This window comes from Capsaspora owczarzaki (assembly GCF_000151315.2).
Source record: "Capsaspora owczarzaki ATCC 30864 unplaced genomic scaffold supercont2.11, whole genome shotgun sequence".
Taxonomy (NCBI): domain Eukaryota; class Filasterea; order Ministeriida; family Capsasporidae; genus Capsaspora; species Capsaspora owczarzaki.
Window position 1 is genome coordinate 639,708 of NW_011887302.1, and position 19,255 is coordinate 658,962.

Consider the following 19,255-nt stretch of genomic DNA (forward strand, 5'->3'; position numbering starts at 1 on the left):
GCAATACGGCGAAAAACAAGAGCAAAAAGAGACGACAAGTTCAATGCACGCCTGCTCCCGATGAGAGCATATTCACATAAATCTATGCCATTTTGCGTGTGTCTCTATTGGATCTGTGGTGGATGCACATGGAGACAGCGCGCCTGACATCGAAATCTGAGTTTCCAAACTCGGATTTCTGTCACTCCAAATTTTTTCATCTCACAAATCCTGGATTCCCAGTCAACTGCACGACGCCTGTCCCTCGCAGTGCGGGGCGACTTGCGCAACACCAAGCTCGTGGTACGGAAGAGTTTACCGTTGGGGATGTGCTTCGTGCTTGTTCACGCGTTCGTTTTTGACGCGCTCAAATTTGGATGATTTGGACTGGTTTTTTTGGTAGATGGTTGAGCAAGACACGACGTACACTGCACTCGTCTCCTCATTCAAGCAAAAGCTGCGTATCAAAGCCAAGGCACTGTACCGGATCATGCCAGACGGCTCCGAGATGCTGCTGCAGACGGATGGCGATGTGACGGGATTGCCATCTGGTTGCATTGTTGTCGGATCGACCACCGCTGCTGCTGCCACATCCACCACCGCCACTGCTTCTGCTGCTGCATCTACTCCTGCTGGTGCCTCATCGAGCAGCACTCCGCAGATCAGTGCGGGCAACGGCGACTCGGCCTCGGCCTCGTCCTCCGGTAACACTGACAACTCGCTTCTTACGCAACACGCTGCGAATGTTGACGTCACTTACTCACCAGTGCCGAAACTGGCCCCCCATCAACACTTAGCTGCGCAATTGGCTGCCCCGAGCATTCGCGTGCTGGCTGACAAGAGCTGGACCGACGACGATGCTGTAAAGCAGCTCCACCAGGTCGCTGCGTCGCTGGAAGACGTCGTGTTCGCCGTCGGATTGCCCGATTTGCACGTCTCGAAGGGATTTCCAGTGGGCACGGCATTTGCTACGCGGTCGATCGTGTACCCTGCATTGATTGGAGATGACATTGGCTGCGGCATGGCGCTCTTCAAGACGGAAATGCAGTCCAAGCACGCACACAAGGCCGACAAGTGGCTGAACAAGCTGCACGACCTCGACCGCGCGTACCAGGGCGAAGACGTGCCTCGGTGGCTGCGCGAGTTCGATGTAGAGCCGACGGAGCACGATGCAGCTTGCCTCGGCACGATTGGCGGCGGAAACCACTTTGCAGAGCTGCAGCAAGTCGAGCGTGTCGAGAATCGCGAGCTGTTTGCCCAGCTTGGCATGACGGAAGAAAGCCTCTACCTGCTCGTTCACAGTGGGTCGCGTGGGTTTGGACGCGCAGTGCTCTCGCGGCACCTCGACACGCTGGGCGCGGTCGGCGTCGCGCAAGGCAGTCCTGCCTGCGAAACTTACTTGAAGTCGCACGACCACGCCTGTCGCTGGGCCCGCTGCAACCGCGCAATCATTGCAAACCGTTTCCTTGACGCACTCAACACCTCGGGCACCCAGATTCTTGACATTTGGCACAACTCGGTGGCCCGGACGCCGTTGGTTGACGGCTCGAGCTGTTGGCTGCATCGCAAAGGCGCCGCCCCTGCCGACAAGGGCCCCGTGGTCATTCCTGGCTCGCGCGGTGCTTTCAGTTATCTCGTGATGCCCACCTCGAACGCGGACGCGCAAGAGTTTGGTGGCTACAGCCTGGCGCACGGTGCAGGTCGGAAATGGGCGCGCTCCAAGGCGCTGGCGGTTGGCAAATCACGCTTTCCTCAGCCCAGCGCACTCACTACCACCCCTCTCGGTAGTCACGTCGTGTGCGAGGACAAGCAGCTCCTGTACGAAGAGGCGCCCGATGCCTACAAGGAAATTTCGGACGTTGTGGACGATTTGCAATCGAAAAACCTGATTCAAGTGGTTGCAGTGATGCGGCCAGTGATTAGCTACAAGACACGAGCGAACGAGCACCCCCACAAGTAGGCTGCTCAGGTTTTCGCAGGTGTTCTTAGTCCCGCTTCGTTATTGTTGCTGTTGTTGTTATTTTGATTTTCAGCGAACTTGTATTCTAAACGAATTTTAATAAATGGCAAGACATGTTAACGTCAAAACGCAAGGAGGATGCACGAGCAAACCAAAAACAAAATGCTCAAAATCAAAGAACCGCAAACTGGCCAATCAAATTGCCAGCGCCAAGGACAATCAAGCCCCAGTGCAGAACGAGCTGAGTGCGCGTCAACTTGTTTGCGCGACGCAGCGCTTCGAGATGAATGAGGCATGGAAGAGCAAACACGAGCGCCAACCCGCTGAAAGCTCCAGTGAACCTGTTGGAAACCACGGGGAGGGGGACAGAAAAATCAAGCTGATTAGAATACTAAGAAGTGTGAAACGATCTGGTCGACATGCATCCAATCACTGACCGAATAATGTCGCCGATGTTTGGGTACACGATAGCCATCGTGACACATGCAGCGGTGATGACTGCGTTGAGCACAGTTACTTTGAAGAAGCTGTTTGCGTGGGCATCAACAAAACAAACAATTTGTTGGCGAGGCAATAACCTCGGAAAGAGACAAGTCGCATCGTCACAGTGCGCAAGGCAAGCAGAACTCACCTCGGGTACGGACTACCAAAGAAGGAATTCATGAACTGGAAGCGCACAATGTACATGAGCAGGGGGAATCTGCAAGCGACGGCGATGGAATGGTGAGCCGTTAGAACATGGTCGCAGACTTCCCTCGGCCGTCATCCTTACACTGTAATCATCTGGAACAGCAGGAAGCAGCGTGCAACAAGCGCCATGACGTCGCTCTTTTGGAAGTTCTCGAGCAGATTGGAGGTAATCTTATCTTTATCGCCATCAAAAGTGATAAAGAAGATAAATCCAACCACGGCGTAGGTCATGGCCACAAGACCGTATGCAATGCTGAGATCGCGAACCTGTATCAGAGTTCCAAAGTTCAGCCACGAGTCATTCGCTGCAGAAACCACACAAAACGAAACACCTGCATACATTGTTGGCCGGGTTGCGGTTGTTGCGCACAATGGACAAACTGCCATTGTGCATAAAGAAGGACAGGGTCAAGACACCAGCGAGAGAAATAAAGTGCCCGTCAAACTCTTTAACGTGGTCAAAGTGCACGCCACTTTCGGCGCCCTTGTAGAGCACAAAGAAGATGATGTAGGCAATCGAAACGACTCCTGAGAAAAGCAGAAAGGCCAAAAACAAGGCATGAGTCAGAAAAAAGCCTGGAAATTTTGTAAAGTATGGAAACCGTGTGTGTTGGTGACTGACTCACCGAACGAGTTGAACTTGGTGAAGAAGGTCAGGGACTTGAAGCTGCAAAGGGGGAACAGCAACACAACCAAATACAAAGGAGCGTAGGTATTGTTCCAGTACTCGCTGAAGGTATCTGACGATGTACTAGAGGAGTTGCTGTTTCCGTGATCTGTGTACAGCGTTTGTTTCCAACATCGTCCGTGAGACCGCCATTCATCAAAATTCAGCGTCAGACAGTGCATTCTGCAGTGTTGACTTTATGACGTACCGTGGATGTAATCAACCGTGGCAAACAAGAATCCAGACATCAACACCCAATACACAATTTGCGCGCCAACATAAGTGACCAAGGCAAATGTGATGGCGACGTAGAATCCTTTTCGACCCAGGAATTGCTGAGCAACCTCTGGCAGTTCGACTTCTTCACCCTTGGGACCTGGCGGCAGGTGCAAAAAACGCGGGGGAAGAGACAGACAGTTGGCTTGTGAGAGTCCAACTTGCAAATGCGATCAAGCAGCAAATGAACACCAGACCACCGGAACTCACCAAATCCACCATTGCCGTGACGAACCACGAGCGTGCAAGTGTACAGCGTGATCAAGGCCATGGCAATCATGGTAATGATGGCAAGAGAGAATCCCGCTTGTTGGATTGCCCAAGGCATGGAGAGCATGGATGTTCCGATCATGGTGTTCCAGATCGAGAGGCTGTTGCGGGAGTAGATCGGAGTGGTGGTGGTTGGGGAAGTGACATTGATCGAAATGGCAAACGCCAACATTCTGAGCATTGTTCGACTTACATGGTGACAAGACTCGACTGCGATGGCTTCGACGCCTTGCCGCCAATTGCTGACAGAATGAACAAATTGGGCGGCAAAACATGGTTGGGTATCCGCTGTCGTGCGTACAAATAGCGCAGAATGATCAGACAAAGTCCGATTCCCCCAGACACAACATCACTGACAACCCAAAAAAGCAATGCACATACCAGAGTCTCAACTTCGGCAGGGGCAAGCTTGTTGTAGTACTTGTAGCGGCTGTACATGGCGGACGCGGGAGTCGGCGAGCTGGTTGGTGTGTAGTTGAGGGGCCTGCGTTCGCCACTCTTGCTTGTGATTGAGTGCGTACTGAGCAGATGCGGATCCGAGGACGAGGTTGACAATGCAGCATTGCTCGGGCTGTGATCGCGGCCAGTTCCAGTCAACGAGTGCGCGCTCGCAACGCGTGGCAGTCCAGCGGACGTATCCGAGGACGTAGACGGGTGGCGCGAGTGCCCGTGCTTGGACTTGCCAGCCAACGCGCTGCTTGACGAGCCAGTAGCAGCATTGCTCGTGGTAGTGCCCGTTGCACCATAGTGGGGCCCAGCACCAGCACTGTGAGGTCCCAGCAGCGATCCTGTCGTCTGCGGTGTTGGCGAATGCCTCGACAGTGCAGCCGCAGCCGCCGCCGACCGCGTCTCGTCGCCCACCTGCAGACTGCTGGACGAAGCAGCAGCAGCAGCAGTAGTTGTAGAAGTAGTAGTAGTAGTCGTAGTAGCACCAGACGAAGCAGCAGACGAGGCGGTTCGCTGCTGCTGCTGGTCACGATCCCCATGCATGAGTCCCGCCCTGCTGCTGCTGCTGACGGTGCTGCTGCTGACGACCTCGCTGGGCTGCGATGCGCCTTGGATGGAGTAGTACGGGTTGTTCACAAGAAGCCCGTCGGTCGGCTCGGCGGCGTCCTCATCGTCGTCGTCGTCGCTGTTCTGCGCATCAGATGCCTCACGCGGCTGCGGCTGAAGTCGACGCCTGGACTGCTGCTGCTGCTTCTGCTGCTTCTGCTGCTTCTGCTGTCCACGTCGACTGCTGCTTCCAGTTGATGAAGCAGACGACGACGACGAAGCGGCGGACGGGTGCTCGCTGGACGACGGAAGCAATGGCGAGCGATCGTCTGGCATGACTGGAATCGAAAAAAAAAAAAAAAAAAAAAAAAAAAAAAAAAAAGATTGACTGGAAAAACGATCAACAACCCGAATGTGTGTGTTTGAATGTACAGATAGGGGGCACGGTGCAGTTGCAAACCGGGGAAACAAGGGAGGAGAGACGGCGGACTATCATCAAACATCACGCTTGCCAGACTCGTGCAAAACCATAAAGATTGGAAAGCGGAGCGACTTGCCGCCTTTCTTGTTCGTGCTCTCGAGGGAAAACCGAACGGTAATCTCCTTGCCGAGAATTGCCTCGGGGTGCTTGGCAAAGTAGCGACGTTGCTCGTTGGTAAAGCCAGACCCGACATTCACCTTGTGGCCTGGTTTGTATCACATCCATTGCAACGTCTGTGAGTTTTACACAATTCGTTGTCAACTCTCTTTTTTTTTTTTTTTTTTTTTGCTTCTGAATTGGTTCCTCACCTTCGTAGTCAATCGTGACAGCCGCTAAGGCAATTTCTTCAACATCCGACCCTCCCAATCGCATGGGGCCGTTCTCGACAGCTGTGACAACAAACTCTGCTTCCTTCTGGGACTTGACCTTGAGCAAATCGGGTCTATCAATCATGGGCGGGCATGGGACGCGTTAGTAAACCAGCACAGAAAAAGCAGCCGAAAACATAAACACAATCACCAGAAAAGTTTGCCCTTACGTTCGTCGGCCGTCGTATGGCACATTCTTGCGGAGCATAAATCCCTCCCACTTGGTCGCTGCTGCCGCATCTCGAAGCGCCTGGATGTCACTCGCCTTCTCAAGGCGGATTTGGCGGACCATTTGCAACTCTGGAGTCAACGGAGATGGAATGAGCATGGATTTTGTGAAATCTCGTGGCGGTGGACGCGCGAGAACTGGCAAGTTGGCAGGCTCGACCGCAAGCTCGGCTGGCTGGTGCAGCGGAATGCCCAGGAGCAGCTGCAGCGCGAGTTGACGCGCCTCGAACGGCACCTTGCGCTGCGATTCTCCTTCGGCCATCTCTTCAAGTGAGAGCAGATCGAAAAAGGCCACAGATTTGGACGACGAGGGCGCCACTTGAGCGCCAAGCTTTGTGCTGCGGAACGCGGACATGGCTGCACTCAAACTCTCGTCACCTTTCTCATTCGCAACAAAGGCTTCGCCATCGAGAAAGAGCGTAAACGGGCGTCCTGCTGGCAATCGGTCGACTGCTTGTCGAAGCAACGCAGTGCCTGCAACGTTTTTCGAACGGTCGGACAGGATCTGCTCCAGTACGGGGCGCTTCAGCTCCCATTGCTCAATCAATCGACGAATGTGCTCGGGAATGAGGTCAAAGCCGGACAGTGGTTTCCCCGAGCGAGATAAAAACTGGAACGTTATTTGGCCCTCCTTGTCCCGGGTGACTTGCGTCAAGGAGCGAATGCCATCGAGCTTGCGCGAGGCATACCACCTTGGTGTTGATGCGAGGGAGTCCACGCGATCTACGTAATCGTTGTAGTTAAAAGCCAAGGCGATGTGCATCTGGGTGAACCAAGAAACAATCAAAAAGTACAAAAAGTCAACAACAGTCTTGGCTGCAAACGTCACACAAACCGCCCCCCCCGCCTCCTCCAAATGCATTCATCTCCCTCTTCCTCCGTAAGCTTGCAATAAGCTGTCTACCATTTACCTTGGCATCTACCTTGGCACGGGAGCTTTGCGAAGGAAGCGCCTTGTCAATCCCCTCATGGAGCAGTCGAAACTGCAAGTCCTTGTCGATGGCCTGCAGAATCAACCGCTGGTGGCCCTTGTTTTCCGCAATGAAGCGCCAAACACTATCAGTGGCAGCAGAGCCTCGAAGCTGCCCAGTGGAGAGCTCGGAGAGCAACTCGAACAAGGATGCCGGAGTGTTTGGAGTCGGTGCTCCAGCTTTCACACTCGCAGACACGTCTTTGGCGCTTGACTTGGCAGGGGTGCTTTTGACAAGTGATAAGCTTGTCACCCCAAATCGAATGTTGGGATTGTAAATCAATCTGAGCAGCGCAGCCATCTTGTCGTCAACCTCGCCCAGGATCACCCGTCGCTGAGCAACAGAGTCTGTGGCAAGCATTTTCGAAACGAGAGCAGCCAGGTCGCTCATCGGAACGTGACTCGAGACGGCGGCTGTCTTGGCGCGTTGAGATTTCGGCCTGATGACGCGAGATTCCGCAGTAGCAGTAGCAGCAGCATTGCTCGGCACCACCGCGGGAGTCGACTTGCTGGACGCTGCAGCGCCTGTTGTTGTTGAGCCTCGCTTGCTGGAACGCGCAGTCGTCGAGGCGGATCTTGACAATGCGGGCGACGGTTGGAAGAGTGAGATCGCAAGATTGTGCTGCGGCTGAGGCTTTGGCAGACGCGGGCTCAGTACGCCGCATCCAGCTGCTGCTGCCGCTGCTGCTGCTGTTGTTGATGTTGACATGGCCCGTGCGTGTACTACGCAATGAAGGTGAACCGCGGCCAGCGTCCTGGTCGCCAGCAGCGAGGCGCGATACATCCTGAATGACTTTGAGATGCAAGTCGGATTTTGATGACTGAGCGACAGGTCAAAAAAATTCTCAGAACAGATCAAAATGGGTTTGGCGATGATTCTCATTTTTTTTTTCGGGTTGATTGGAGAGCTCTACCTCCAGTTCTAAGCACGAAAACTTTCACCAAAACGCAATAGTCAATCCTCCAGAGCGTAGATCTAGAGAGGGCCTCCCTTAAAAAACTCGAAGCCCCCTGTTCATTTCCTCGCCCTGCCACCGATATCATTGGAAAGAGCATAATGTATAGAGTTGCTTTGGTAATTTTGGTGCGGATCGCAGGGGAAAAGTTGCGCTTCGATTTGGCTGAGCGCCAAACGAACCATCGATTCTCGCCTGCTTCATCCCGTTCCCAGCATCTTTACACTGTTTTTCGTATATCAGTTGCTTTGAATGGAATCACGGCAGCTTTGTGTCATGACGCAATGTGCACCAAGCATGTATCCGAGTTTGGAGTGTCTCGGCCAGTTTTTGAAAAATCAACCAAAAAAGCCATTTTTATATCTCTTCAGTTAAAATCCCGCACCCGCTTCATCATGGCCGAGCCGTCGCACCAGACAGACGTATGTTCTCTCACCGAAAAGTTATGAACGAACCGAATCGAGTCGGGCGGGCACGCTGTTGACAACGTTCTGACAACGCTGCTTTTCTCGTGTTCTTTCCCTCCTTCCACAATGACGTGGCTTGCAGTCTCTTTGTTTGTTCTTCAAGATCACCAGCATCTCCACCGCCTCTGCATGGACTCGCTACCCTCGCCTTTCAAGTTGATGGAGAGTGACTATGTTGAAACTTCGCCGGGCTCTGGCGTTTTGCAGCATTGTACGTGATTTTTGTTTTGGCTCCTTTCGTTTTTGGAGTTCGTTTTGGAGAGAGGTCGCAATCCTTTCACTTTCTTTCCGTTGTTGATTTGTCAGACGCAAACGGGAGTTCGAAAGCTGTCGGGTTTTCGGTGGTCGTGCCGCATCCAACTAACGACCGAGTATCACCATTCTGGAGGTTAACTCGCAAGGCATCCTATTGTTTTGTGGCACAAGAGCAGCAGTTTGCTCAAACGAAGCTCGGATTCTCGCGCAGTCTGGATGAGAATTGGCTTGCCGGTGGCATGGTTCATTACGTTGTGCATCCCACCGTTGCAGATATGACCATCGCAGAGTTTCAAGCCGAGTTGCTCACTCTATTTAGCACCCAGTGCGGCGTTGGCATGGGCAGTGACAGTGGGTTGAGTGGCTCTACGTCCGCACTCAGTATTGGCGGTTCCAGCACCGTTAGTGGCAAGACGATAGAAGACGCGCCTTCCTCAATACGACCGATTGTGGCCGCTCTTCGAAGGCACGTCAGTCAGTGCGCCGGCGTTGACCCGACTCGAGCTCTCGTCAGCTGCATGGTTCACGACAACTTGGCTCTGCGCCAGCTTTCTCTCGACGACGCCATGCAGCATGAAGATCTTTGCTGGTATCTCTACTGTGCCATCTTGCAAACAACTTTCTCACTGGGAGGACTGCAGTTTAGAGACCAGGTCAACACATTCCTGGCTGACTGCGCTTTGGAATTTGGCTTTCCAAGGTAAGGTCGTCTGTGTCGTCTGTGTTGCAATTCTCGATGGATCTTCGCGTCTTGACTTGTTGGTATTTTGCTGGACAGCGCTGAAGTCAAGACCGACAAGCCGAGTCATCCTGCTGCTTCTGAGCCCACGATGCGCACCTAAACCGGTCCCGGAGGAGAACGGCCCTGAGTATGTCGTGTTCCTGCCTGACGAAAAGCACGCAAGCGGTGTTGTTGAAAGCCGTGCTGTTGACATCAAGTTTGTCGAGACTCAACTCGTGTTTGAGGAGACAAACGGCAACTTTTGCGTCCATCTGCCTCAAGCTGCAGTTCTCAAGCTCACAGGCGTGACAGCGTGTAACTCGTACATTCAGAACAAGACGCGAAAATGCCGCAACAGAACCTCGGACAAATCCGGCTTTTGTCATGTTCACCGTGCATCCCCCATTACGCAAATTTGATTCTCAGTTCGCAAGTTTGCGCTACAAGAAGCGGCTTGCCCCCCCCCCCGCGCTTGTTTGTTGCTGTTGTTTGTGTGCTCTTGATGTGTTTTTGTTCACTTTGTTCGCTGGTGTGATGTAGAGAGGGCCTCCCTTAAAAAAACTCGAAGCCCCCCCCCCTGTTCATTTCCTCGCCCTGCCACCGATATCATTGGAAAGAGCATAATGTATAGAGTTGCTTTGGTAATTTTGGTGCGGATCGCAGGGGAAAAGTTGCGCTTCGATTTGACTGAGCGCCACCCAGCCTCAGGCTTTTACTGTAGCCCGAGCACTGTTAGACTGCTCACACAAACTTCAAACAAATCCAGACATCGTGTTACGAACTGGGCTCATCCCGAATCGGACTTCCCCTCATTCTTCACTGTGTTATTCGGTAATAGAAGAGGACTCTCAATATGAAGGAGGAGGATTGAAGAGTTGACAGTGGAATACCGTTGTTAAAGACTGAGCATGCGCGCTGGTTCGATATGGGAATGAATGCATATCTTGGAATACGCTTGTTCTAGTATTTCACATCTGTATTTGCAGGTCAAAGTCAGTTGCTATTCACGGCACACCACGACACCAACCTCAACCTCAACGACAACGACGACGACGACGTGAGCCGAAATCCTGGGGAAACAAACAAGCCAGGATGCAACCTGTACGTTCTACAGGAACATGAATTAAATGAGCATCCTCTTCGTGGGGCTCAAAAGGAAACTCTCAGTCACTTTTGGCGCCTTTTGCCGCCTACTTTTCAAAAACAGTAAAGTCCACCGCGGCCGTACCTCAAACTGAAATGCAACGGGAAGCCTTCAGTGTAAGCACTCAAGCGCTGTGGTCTTGGCTGGCGTGCTTTCGTTTGAACTGACGGGCGCGTTTTCGTGAACCAGGACGACCATTTGCTCTTTTGCGGCCTCGACACGGACGATGCCACCAAGCAACGACAGCAACAGCCTTTCGTGGCTCGACCAGACCCAGGAACCACATTCACTATTTCCCAAGATGATTTGGACGGCCTCTACAATTTTCCGGACCCGTTCAAAGGGTTGCGGCGTGAACACGGCAGAACAATCGACTTGGTGGATCGCAAACTGCCTGAAGAAATCTTTCTGGACTTGCTTGGTTCGAACAAATCACCCAAGCCTCGCTATCTGGCAGGTGTCGGTGGTGCCGGCAAAAGCAGTATCATGCTGATGCTGGCCGTACTGGCCATGCGCCACAACAAGGCCTTGTTTGCACCGGCTTCTGCTCCTGCTCCTGCTTCTACTTCTACTTCTCCCCTTGTTGCTTCAGCTCCTGGGCCTGCTCGCGCCTCATTCGATGGCGTCATCTTTCTCATCTACCAGCCCGCTACATATTCGTTCGTGGACAAGACTGCCGAATGGGCGGCCTTCGGACTGATTTACGAAATGCAAGTGAACAACCGCCGCTTCCTGCAGTCTCGAATGTTTGACGAGCCCGCGTTTGAGGTACTCAAGGATGCGTTTGTGCGACGCAAGACCTCGTCTAGAGATTCTGAGGCTTCTCTCGACCAGTGGGGCCGCATCAAGGCTGCATTGAAAAGCCTCGAGTCCCAGAGTCACCGTTTTCGTGTACTCGTCCTCATCGACCAGTGGAATGCGATCATTGAAGCGAATGCACTTCCCGTTGGAGACCGGGACAAGCTCGAGGCAGACCATCCTGCTCAAGACTTTTACAGGCTCGACGCCAGCTTCGGTTGCTCGCTCTTCGTGACTGCAATCGGCTCCTCGCTCAGCAACGGTTCGGTCGAAGTCTGGTGCGATGCGCAAGCTGGGGATGCAAAAGTGACAGTTCAGCCGCTCACTCCCGAAGAGGCTGAGACGCTACGCGCCATTTGGTACTACCGCAGCCCATCCTTGGCAGTCACTCGCGAAGAAATGCAGAGGCAGTTCCTCGACCTCGGTGGCGTTGTGCACATTTTGCAGTGGTATGCATCTTCGCACTTCAAGAATAATTTCAACTCCGATTTGCAGGACATGTACTGGAGCTACTATGGCTGCCGACTCGATAGAGTCCGAAAGCGAGCTACCAGCAAGCGCCGTCTTGTTGAAGACCTTACCGCAATATTTTTGCACGGTCAGACTCTTGAGACACTTGATGATGTATGGCTGGAGACCAACATGGTCAAGCGCGATCCGGATGACCCAAGGCGGCTGATTCCAGTGAGCCCTTGCACTCGCAGAGCTGCGCTCGCAGTCCTCAATCAAATGATGACGGATCCATGTTTCGAGGTTTGATCTATGCCATTCTAAGTCCTCGAGTGGCAGTGCGATCTAGAATAGTTCAATCTGCTCGCGATATGATCAAGCTTTATTTTGCGTCGTGGGAGTTCGTTGTCATAGGAAAGGGGGGAGCGTGTGTATAAAGTTTGCTTCAGTCGTTTTACAAACACAAATAGCCAGCCCCACATAACAACAAATAACATGGTGCTGTGCAAGCTGGGCACGGTCGGCTCTGTGCTGATTCTGTTTGGCATCAATCTCATCAACTACATTGATCGCTACACTGTTGCTGGTAAAACATACTGGGAGACGGGAGATGGGAGATGGTCATCCTCGCTTCCACACCGCAACAAACCCAGCCAAAGGCTTCGCTCGCTCGCTCTCTCTCTCTCTCTCTCTCTCTCTCTCTCTCTCTCTCTCTCTCTCTCTCTCTCTCTCTCTCTCTCTCTCTCTCTCTCTCTCTCTCTCTCTCTCTCTCTCTCTCTCTCTCTCGCTTCTCGAACCCCTCACTCAATTTTGCTGCTTGCTCGTTTGTGCTCTCCAGCGGTCGTCGCTGACATTCAGAACTCAACCACCTCTGGCTTTGACGACGACATTTCGGATGCGTCTGCTGCCCTGCTCCAGGTAACAACAGCACTCCACGTCCACCGACAGCACCATACGCTTTGACACAAAGCAGTCGAATTGTGCCACGGTGAAGCTCGACCCGTGCCGTGTCCGTTCATAGGACCAGTGGCTGTGCATTGTGCCCCTCTTTTTTTTTTTTTTTTCTCTTTTTTTTTTTTTTTTTTTTTTTTTCTATTGTCGCGACGTTGCTGTGTTTTGAGCTTGCACAGTTTCCCAATTGGCGATTTGTATGCATGTTATTGCTTTGATCACGATGTGATTTACTTTTGCTCTTTTGTTTTTTGACAGACGCTGTTTATCGTCACATACATGGTCGCATCACCAATTTTTGGCTACTTTGGCGATCGCATCAGCCGCACCTTGCTGCTCATGATTGGCATCTTGATCTGGTCTGCGGCCACATTTGCAAGCTCGTTTGCACCCAATTTCATCTTGCTGTGCTTCTTCCGCTCGTTGGTCGGCATCGGCGAGGCCAGTTACGCCACCATCTCCCCCACCCTCATTGCCGATCTCTACGACGAGAAGACCCGTACCACTGTGCTCGCCTACTACTATGTTGCAATTCCCGTTGGAAGGTATAGTGTCAGCTTGATTTTGGGGCAAATATGGTTGGAGGGGGTGATGATTTGACACCAAAAAACTGGTATCTAACTTTCTGTATTTCGTTGCGGATTCAACCAGCGCTCTCGGATTTATTCTCGGTGGCCAGTTTGCCTCGGCATTCGGATCATGGCGCTGGGCCTTCCGTGTACGTTGATCTTGGATTGTTCGTTGTTGTCGACAGGAGAAAAAATCGCTCACCTTGCTTTCACTCCCCCAACCTCGAAACCCTCCAGATCACCCCAGCATTCGGCGTCATCTTGGCCCTTGCTCAGTACCTCTTCATTGCCGAGCCGCAGCGCGGCGCTTCGGATGGCCTTGTGGTTCATAACGAGCACCACTCAATCCGCGCCGTCTTCCAGGACTGGAAGAAGATTGTCAAAATCCACTCGTTCACTTGGTCGACCATTGGCTTTACTGCCGTGACGTTTGCTGCCGGTGGCTTGGCGTTTTGGGCACCGACGTTTGTGTGGAAGATCACCTCCAGCTCTGGCGATCCGTGGAGCAAGGACAAGAGCTCGTTCGTGTTTGGCGCCATCACGTGTGCCACAGGCTTGATGGGCACCATCGCGGGTGCAATGTTGACGCGACGACTGAGAGTGACGCGCGGCGATGCCGAGGCCATTGTGTGCGCGGTCGGCCTCCTGGTCTCGGTGCCCTTGGTCACAGCGGCCCTCTTCCTGGTCGATACTTCTCTCGACGCCATGTGGGTGCTCCTCTTCTTTGGCGAGTGCATGCTCTTCCTCAACTGGGCACCGGTCGCTGCCATTCTGCTGTCCGTCTCCCCGCCGCAGTTGCGCTCCTCGGCCGAAGGCTTCCAAAACCTCGTCTCGCACATGTTTGGCGACGCCTTCAGTCCGCTCTTGATTGGCGCCATTTCGGACGTCATTTCAGACAAGTACAACTACGACAACATGTCTGGCACGCCGTTGAAGTACTCCCTTCAAATGTGCTCGGTCTGCATCTTGATTGGTGCCGTCACTTTTTGGTGGTCGGCACGAACACTTCAGGCGGATCGCGAGGCAGTCGTGCTCGCGCTCCCTTCTGCCACCGGATACGCACCCCTCATTACGGATCGTGACATCCCGGAAGTCGATCCTGCGTCCAAGCAGGCCAACTACGGCACGGCCGAAGGCCAAAGTCCGCTCAACGCATCCACCTCGTCTCTCGACCCCGTTGCTCGTGCGTATCACTACCAGAGCGATGTTCAAACAACAAGGCGCAGCATCAATCGAGAAGACGACGACAACGACGAGTCAACAGACGCGGCACCTTTGCTTAATGGCAAGCGATGAGCGCCTTTGCTTTCTCGCTGCTTTTTTTTTTTCTATTCACACGTTGTGTTCTCCCTCTCCGTGTGTTTGTGCTGTTTTTGTTTGTGAAGAGTTGCTTCTTCTTCTTGCTTTTTCTATTGATTGATGTATTGTGTTGTTGCCAATCTCTCAAATATGTCACAATGTTACGATTTTTTTTTTCCACCGCAGTGGTTTACAACCCCATGAACACAGCGCATGCACAATCGCTCCAACAACTACTTTGGGGCACCCTTCAATCGCTGGTTGATGTATCAGCGCAGGAATCCAGTCGAAGAGAGTGGTAGGGTAGCGGGTTGCGGTCGACTGGACATTCCGGTTTGTGGCAAAGCCATTCGAGGATGCAACTCGCACAAAACGCATGTCCACAAGGCGTGCGAGTCCGGTCCTTTATCACTGACATGCAAATTGGGCATACATCCGGCGAGGCGTTTTCAGCGGGCTTGGTCGACTCTGGCAATGTCGTTGTTGACGTCAAACCTGTCACTGATCGACACTGATGAATTGGACGCGAGACCGGAACTTCCCCAAAGCACCGTTGAGCAGCCTCGAGATTCCAAGAGGCATCGTTCAGCAGCATGCGCGGATCCTCGAGCTCTCGTTGTAGACGATTATTCCGACCAAGGATGGCCGACCAGCGTTGACAGGAATCACCTGTCAAATCTGACGTGCAGACGTCGTGCATTGGTGACAGTGCTGGCTTGCCGTCTCCCAGCGATGATACCAAGTAGTTTGTATGACTTGGAACTACGGGCACGTATGCAGGTGGCAATAACGGTGTGGTCGGGGGAGGAGGAAGAGAAGCAGGAATCAGGCGAGCACGCCTCGCTCGGACTCGTCGACGTTGATCCTGCATGTCAGAAGCAGGATGCATGGATGAGATGCTGCTGGCTGCCAGTGAGGTTGATCGTTTAGTGACAGTCAGCACTGTCAACTGGAGAATGATTGGCCGGTCTGAGCGAGAGATTGTCTCTGCGTCGCTGGTCTCGCCTGCCATCGACCATGACCTAAGTTGTGATGAAAGGCTCGCCAAAGCTGCTGAATTTGGAAGCCGCACAACGCGGCGAATGACTCGCATGGAGTGCGTCACCGGCGCCGGCATTGATGCTTGGGACGACATTGACGATGGCGTTGAGGGCGGTGGTTGTGACATGACAAGTTTTGCCAAAATCACGAATGGCAGAGCAGCTGCGTCGGGCAAAGGCGACATACTCAAACAATTGGATTGAAATAGATCTAAAGATGAGGAGCAATTGTATTTGAACGAAGAGCAATGACGCGATTCCTATGAGCGACAATTCAGCCCAGTCCGCGAATACATGGAATGATTCATTTCGTCTGATCCGAAACAACGACAATCGGACATTCCAAAAAGGATCTCGTTTTTAAGAAACGCTCTGTGTTTCGAACTTTGCGATGGACGCCTTGCACGCATTGAGATTGGCCTCAATTTCAGCCTGCTCCAACGGGGTCAGCAGATCGAGTGTTCGGAACGAGATCTCGTACGCATGGACTAGGCGTTTTCCGACATGAAAAGAGGGACAATAGCAGCAGTGAATTCAAAGGCAACTGCAGGGACAAGATTGGTTTCAAGATTCAATTCATGCAAGCAACTGGCGTTCATCTTGGGTTTTTTTTTTTTTTTTTGGTTCTTCTTCGTTTTTGTTGCTCCCTTTTGGGAGCATTGAACGCCCTTCCCTCGGGACCGCCCCCCCCAAATACACACGCACCGACAACAACGCCACTTCTTTTACTTACGCTGCATCAGCGCGAGGGTGTTCTGCGTGCCAGCAAGCATCTCGTCCGCAGCGTCAAGCTCGGCGCAGGCGTCGCGATGCTCCTTCTGCACCTTCTGCAGCAATCGCTCGTCGCTCGCAGCAGCAGCGCCCGCACCAGCAGCAGCAGCAGTAGACGTAGTTGCAGTCGTCGTGGTTGCTGCTGTCATCGGCTGGTCGGTGGATGACTCTGACAGCAACGCATGCTGAACATCCACCAACGCGTTCATCGCTTTGAAACAAACTCGGAAAACCGAAACGACAAAAAAAAAAAATGGACTAACAGTTCAAACTGAGCAAACTGAGAATTGTAGTCAGAATTATCAGTGGCCAGTCATCGTTTTTCACTTTCAGTGTGGCTGCGCTGCTCAGCACACATCGGGGATGAACGAGACGAACGAGATTGCGGTCAAGCAGTCGCTGGCCCACGCCCAAGTACCCGTGCCGCCGCCGCCGCCGCCGTCGCACCCCACTGTGCAGCTCGACGAGTCGCTTGCTCGTGTCTTCAGTCACCTGTCGCTCGAGTACGATGCCACGGTGGACGCAGTCGTTCCGCGGTGGAAAAAGTTTTCCCGCTCAAACAGCTATCGCGGTCAGACCCTCGCTGCAAGCACGGCGTCTTCCTCCGGGGCGGGCACTGCTGACGATGGCAGGCAGAACGACCTGCCGTCATCCTCTTCTGCGCTGTACGGCGGCGTGACTGGAGAGAGCGAGCCCCGCTACACGAGCAACGAGGCAGCCCAAGCCAAGACAGCCGTTTACCTCGAGCACATTGAGAAGAAGCGCTTGGACAATGCCATCTGGCGCGCATGGCATCTCTGGCGGGTCCATGGAATCACCACGCCCTACGTGAACTTTAATGTCGACCGAGCAGCCCTCGCCCAGGCGGCGGCTGCCAAGCACAAGAATGATGTCCAAGTCCTTCGCGGGCAACTCGCGCGGATTGCTCGTGAATACCACAGCTGGCGAGCATTCTATAAGAGCGATGTAAGGATGCTGTGATAGGAGGCTGTATCTGGAGATTGTGCGGCCTTGTGATGGGCTGGATGAGGATTGAAAAGTCGATGGTGAGCGAGCTGCCATTTCTGTGTCCGATGTTCATGCCCACCTCCTTTGTGCGTTGTTGTCATTGTGTACGTATGCAGGTGTATCGACAAATCCAGCGTCGATCGGAAGAGCCCACGGCCCCATCGACCAGCTTGATGCCCGAAGTGCCAGCTGAACCACCAGCGCCAATAGACATGTCGACAGAACCGTTTTCAATGTCTACGACAATGGATGTGGAACCCTCCTCTGGATTTGCGCTTCTGGAAAGTTTGGCTTCGGCGGATGAGGAGAATTTGCTCAAAGATCTTGTGGAAAATGACATTTTCGCCGACGAAATGCTCGGTGAAGCTCTGAATGGGCTGTCCGACACGCTTTTTAGCTCTTTGGGGCCGTTTGCCATCATGGACGCCGCTAGAGCGAATGCCCCTGGCAAGTCGTGTTTTTTTTGGCATGAACTCGGACGGTGCAGGTTGTGAAATTGCCGGCTCATTGTCAACTGCTCCTTGTCCTTCGTTTCTTTTGTTTCTGTCATCTCAACGCAGCACGAGGCATGGGTAACGTTCACGCGTCGCAGCCTAGACTTGAGCAACTATTCCACCGCGAACAAACACTCCCAAGTTTCGCGCCCGCTTCGTGGGTTGCAAACGATCGAGCTGGAGGTAAGTCGCCGCAGCGTGTGCGATTCTGTTTGTGCGTATGGGGGCCCCCAGAACGAATTCTCACCACGATTGGACTCAGCTCCACAGTTGCGCATCGCTTTGCAGCCGACATTATCCTCTGGCCCGTCAGTGCCACCAGTCACCGCCTCATACCAGTCGAGCAGCGCCCCAAATTCCCGCCGCAACAGCACCACGGATGTTGCTCTGTCGAAACTCGCGCATGTGGCACACGAGCAAAAACGCCGCGACACCCTGCGCTCTGGGTTTGATGAATTGACAAGCTTGATTCAGTTGCCGGTCGCTGGACACACGTCGTTCAGCCTCAAGCCGAATCAAAAGCTGTGCAAGGCAACCGTCCTGTCCAAAACGGTCGAATTCATCGAGAGCGTGCACCGTCAGAACGCAGCCGCCTTGGCCGAGGCCAACCGTCTTCGCCAAGAGATTTATGCTCTGAAAATGAGCATCAGGTACAGTGAGGAGTTGGCGAATGAGCGACGTGTCGATCAAACATTTCCGCCGTTCACAATTTGCTTGGGGGGGGGGGGTTGATTGTCACTTTCACAGCCAACAACAAGCGGCCCTGTTGCAGTCTGGAGCAAACCAGGCGATGCTTCCAACACGAGTACGTATTCAGTCGTGGGCGATTTATGTTTCGCACCCATCCGTCTCATTCTTTGGCGTCTTCCTTGCAATTCTCTTTTGTCCTCCTGATTTAGCCACCAGACCCAACCAACATCATGTACCGCGAGTATGTGCAGGCCACATCCACGCAGAATCTCAAGTTTTGGATTTTCAGCAGCATCGCAGACAAGCTTTTCGCCACCTACAGTCCCATTGTCAGGGCCGATACGCCCGACGCCGTCTCTGACACGATGGCAATGTGGTTGTCCAATCATTGTCAGATTGAGCAGCTTCGAGAAGCCACTCTGAGTGCTGTGCGCGCCATCGGCTCTGCTCTCTTCCCGGGCACCTCGTCCTCTGTATCCACCGCTCTGCCCATCATGCCCAAGCCCCGATAACAGAGTGCTTTTGTTTGGATTTTTTCTCGTTTGTTAGTTGTTAATGCAGAAGCAACATGCTCGCCAACGTGCATAAAGAGCGGTAGAAATTTTTCGACACATGCTTCCACTTTTGTGAACGAGTTGCTCGGATTGCATTGAATGGCATCAGCTTGCTTTTCCAAGCGTTTTTTTTTTGAAAAGTTTGTCGCCCCTGTTTCACATGTTGTTGGTGTCGTCACTCTTGCTAACGGCTCAGGACTCGCGAT

General features: G+C 53.1%; 7 protein-coding genes across 8 annotated transcripts; 3 read left to right on the forward strand and 4 right to left on the reverse strand.

Moving 5' to 3' along the window:
• Window positions 1-197: 197 nt before the first annotated feature.
• Window positions 198-2,071, forward strand: CAOG_06407 (the record flags this gene model as incomplete). 2 transcript variants are annotated; one of them, XM_004345106.2, is made up of 3 exons in its annotated part: window positions 198-282; window positions 383-683; window positions 777-2,071. In XM_004345106.2, 2 exons carry the CDS (start codon window positions 383-385, stop codon window positions 1,937-1,939), a joined length of 1,464 nt encoding a protein of 487 aa, XP_004345156.2. The 2 variants fall into 2 exon arrangements, with proteins under 2 accessions (XP_004345156.2, XP_011270635.1); XM_011272333.1 differs by lacking the exon at window positions 198-282 and having other exon boundaries at window positions 488-1,939.
• On the reverse strand, window positions 2,012-5,178 carry CAOG_06408 (solute carrier family 38). Its single transcript, XM_004345107.2, has 10 exons — window positions 4,224-5,178; window positions 4,036-4,130; window positions 3,783-3,943; window positions 3,505-3,672; window positions 3,256-3,405; window positions 2,970-3,157; window positions 2,712-2,896; window positions 2,571-2,639; window positions 2,377-2,466; window positions 2,012-2,280 (listed from the first exon to the last, which is right to left on the reverse strand). The coding sequence occupies exons 1-10, from the start codon at window positions 5,169-5,171 to the stop codon at window positions 2,112-2,114; spliced, it is 2,223 nt and encodes a 740-aa protein (XP_004345157.2). The 5' UTR covers window positions 5,172-5,178; the 3' UTR covers window positions 2,012-2,111.
• Window positions 5,179-5,237: 59 nt separating this feature from the next.
• Window positions 5,238-7,695, reverse strand: CAOG_06409 (hypothetical protein). The gene is made up of 4 exons (XM_004345108.2): window positions 6,824-7,695; window positions 5,855-6,675; window positions 5,625-5,758; window positions 5,238-5,521 (listed from the first exon to the last, which is right to left on the reverse strand). Exons 1-4 carry the CDS (start codon window positions 7,664-7,666, stop codon window positions 5,331-5,333), a joined length of 1,989 nt encoding a protein of 662 aa, XP_004345158.2. The 5' UTR covers window positions 7,667-7,695; the 3' UTR covers window positions 5,238-5,330.
• A 4,473-nt stretch (window positions 7,696-12,168) lies between these two features.
• On the forward strand, window positions 12,169-14,489 carry CAOG_06412 (spinster like protein; the record flags this gene model as incomplete). Its single annotated transcript, XM_004345111.2, has 5 exons — window positions 12,169-12,259; window positions 12,512-12,591; window positions 12,883-13,169; window positions 13,276-13,342; window positions 13,431-14,489. The coding sequence occupies 5 exons, from the start codon at window positions 12,169-12,171 to the stop codon at window positions 14,487-14,489; spliced, it is 1,584 nt and encodes a 527-aa protein (XP_004345161.2).
• A 236-nt stretch (window positions 14,490-14,725) lies between these two features.
• CAOG_06413 (hypothetical protein) lies at window positions 14,726-15,717 on the reverse strand (the record flags this gene model as incomplete). Its single annotated transcript, XM_004345112.2, has 2 exons — window positions 14,726-14,749; window positions 14,926-15,717. The coding sequence occupies 2 exons, from the start codon at window positions 15,715-15,717 to the stop codon at window positions 14,726-14,728; spliced, it is 816 nt and encodes a 271-aa protein (XP_004345162.1).
• A 175-nt stretch (window positions 15,718-15,892) lies between these two features.
• CAOG_06414 (hypothetical protein) lies at window positions 15,893-16,452 on the reverse strand (the record flags this gene model as incomplete). Its single annotated transcript, XM_004345113.1, has 2 exons — window positions 15,893-16,020; window positions 16,266-16,452. 2 exons carry the CDS (start codon window positions 16,450-16,452, stop codon window positions 15,893-15,895), a joined length of 315 nt encoding a protein of 104 aa, XP_004345163.1.
• Window positions 16,453-16,618: 166 nt separating this feature from the next.
• CAOG_06415 (hypothetical protein) lies at window positions 16,619-19,094 on the forward strand. The gene is made up of 6 exons (XM_004345114.2): window positions 16,619-17,269; window positions 17,428-17,758; window positions 17,872-17,988; window positions 18,068-18,455; window positions 18,553-18,610; window positions 18,705-19,094. Exons 1-6 carry the CDS (start codon window positions 16,667-16,669, stop codon window positions 19,005-19,007), a joined length of 1,800 nt encoding a protein of 599 aa, XP_004345164.2. The 5' UTR covers window positions 16,619-16,666; the 3' UTR covers window positions 19,008-19,094.
• The last annotated feature ends 161 nt before the right edge of the window (window positions 19,095-19,255 follow it).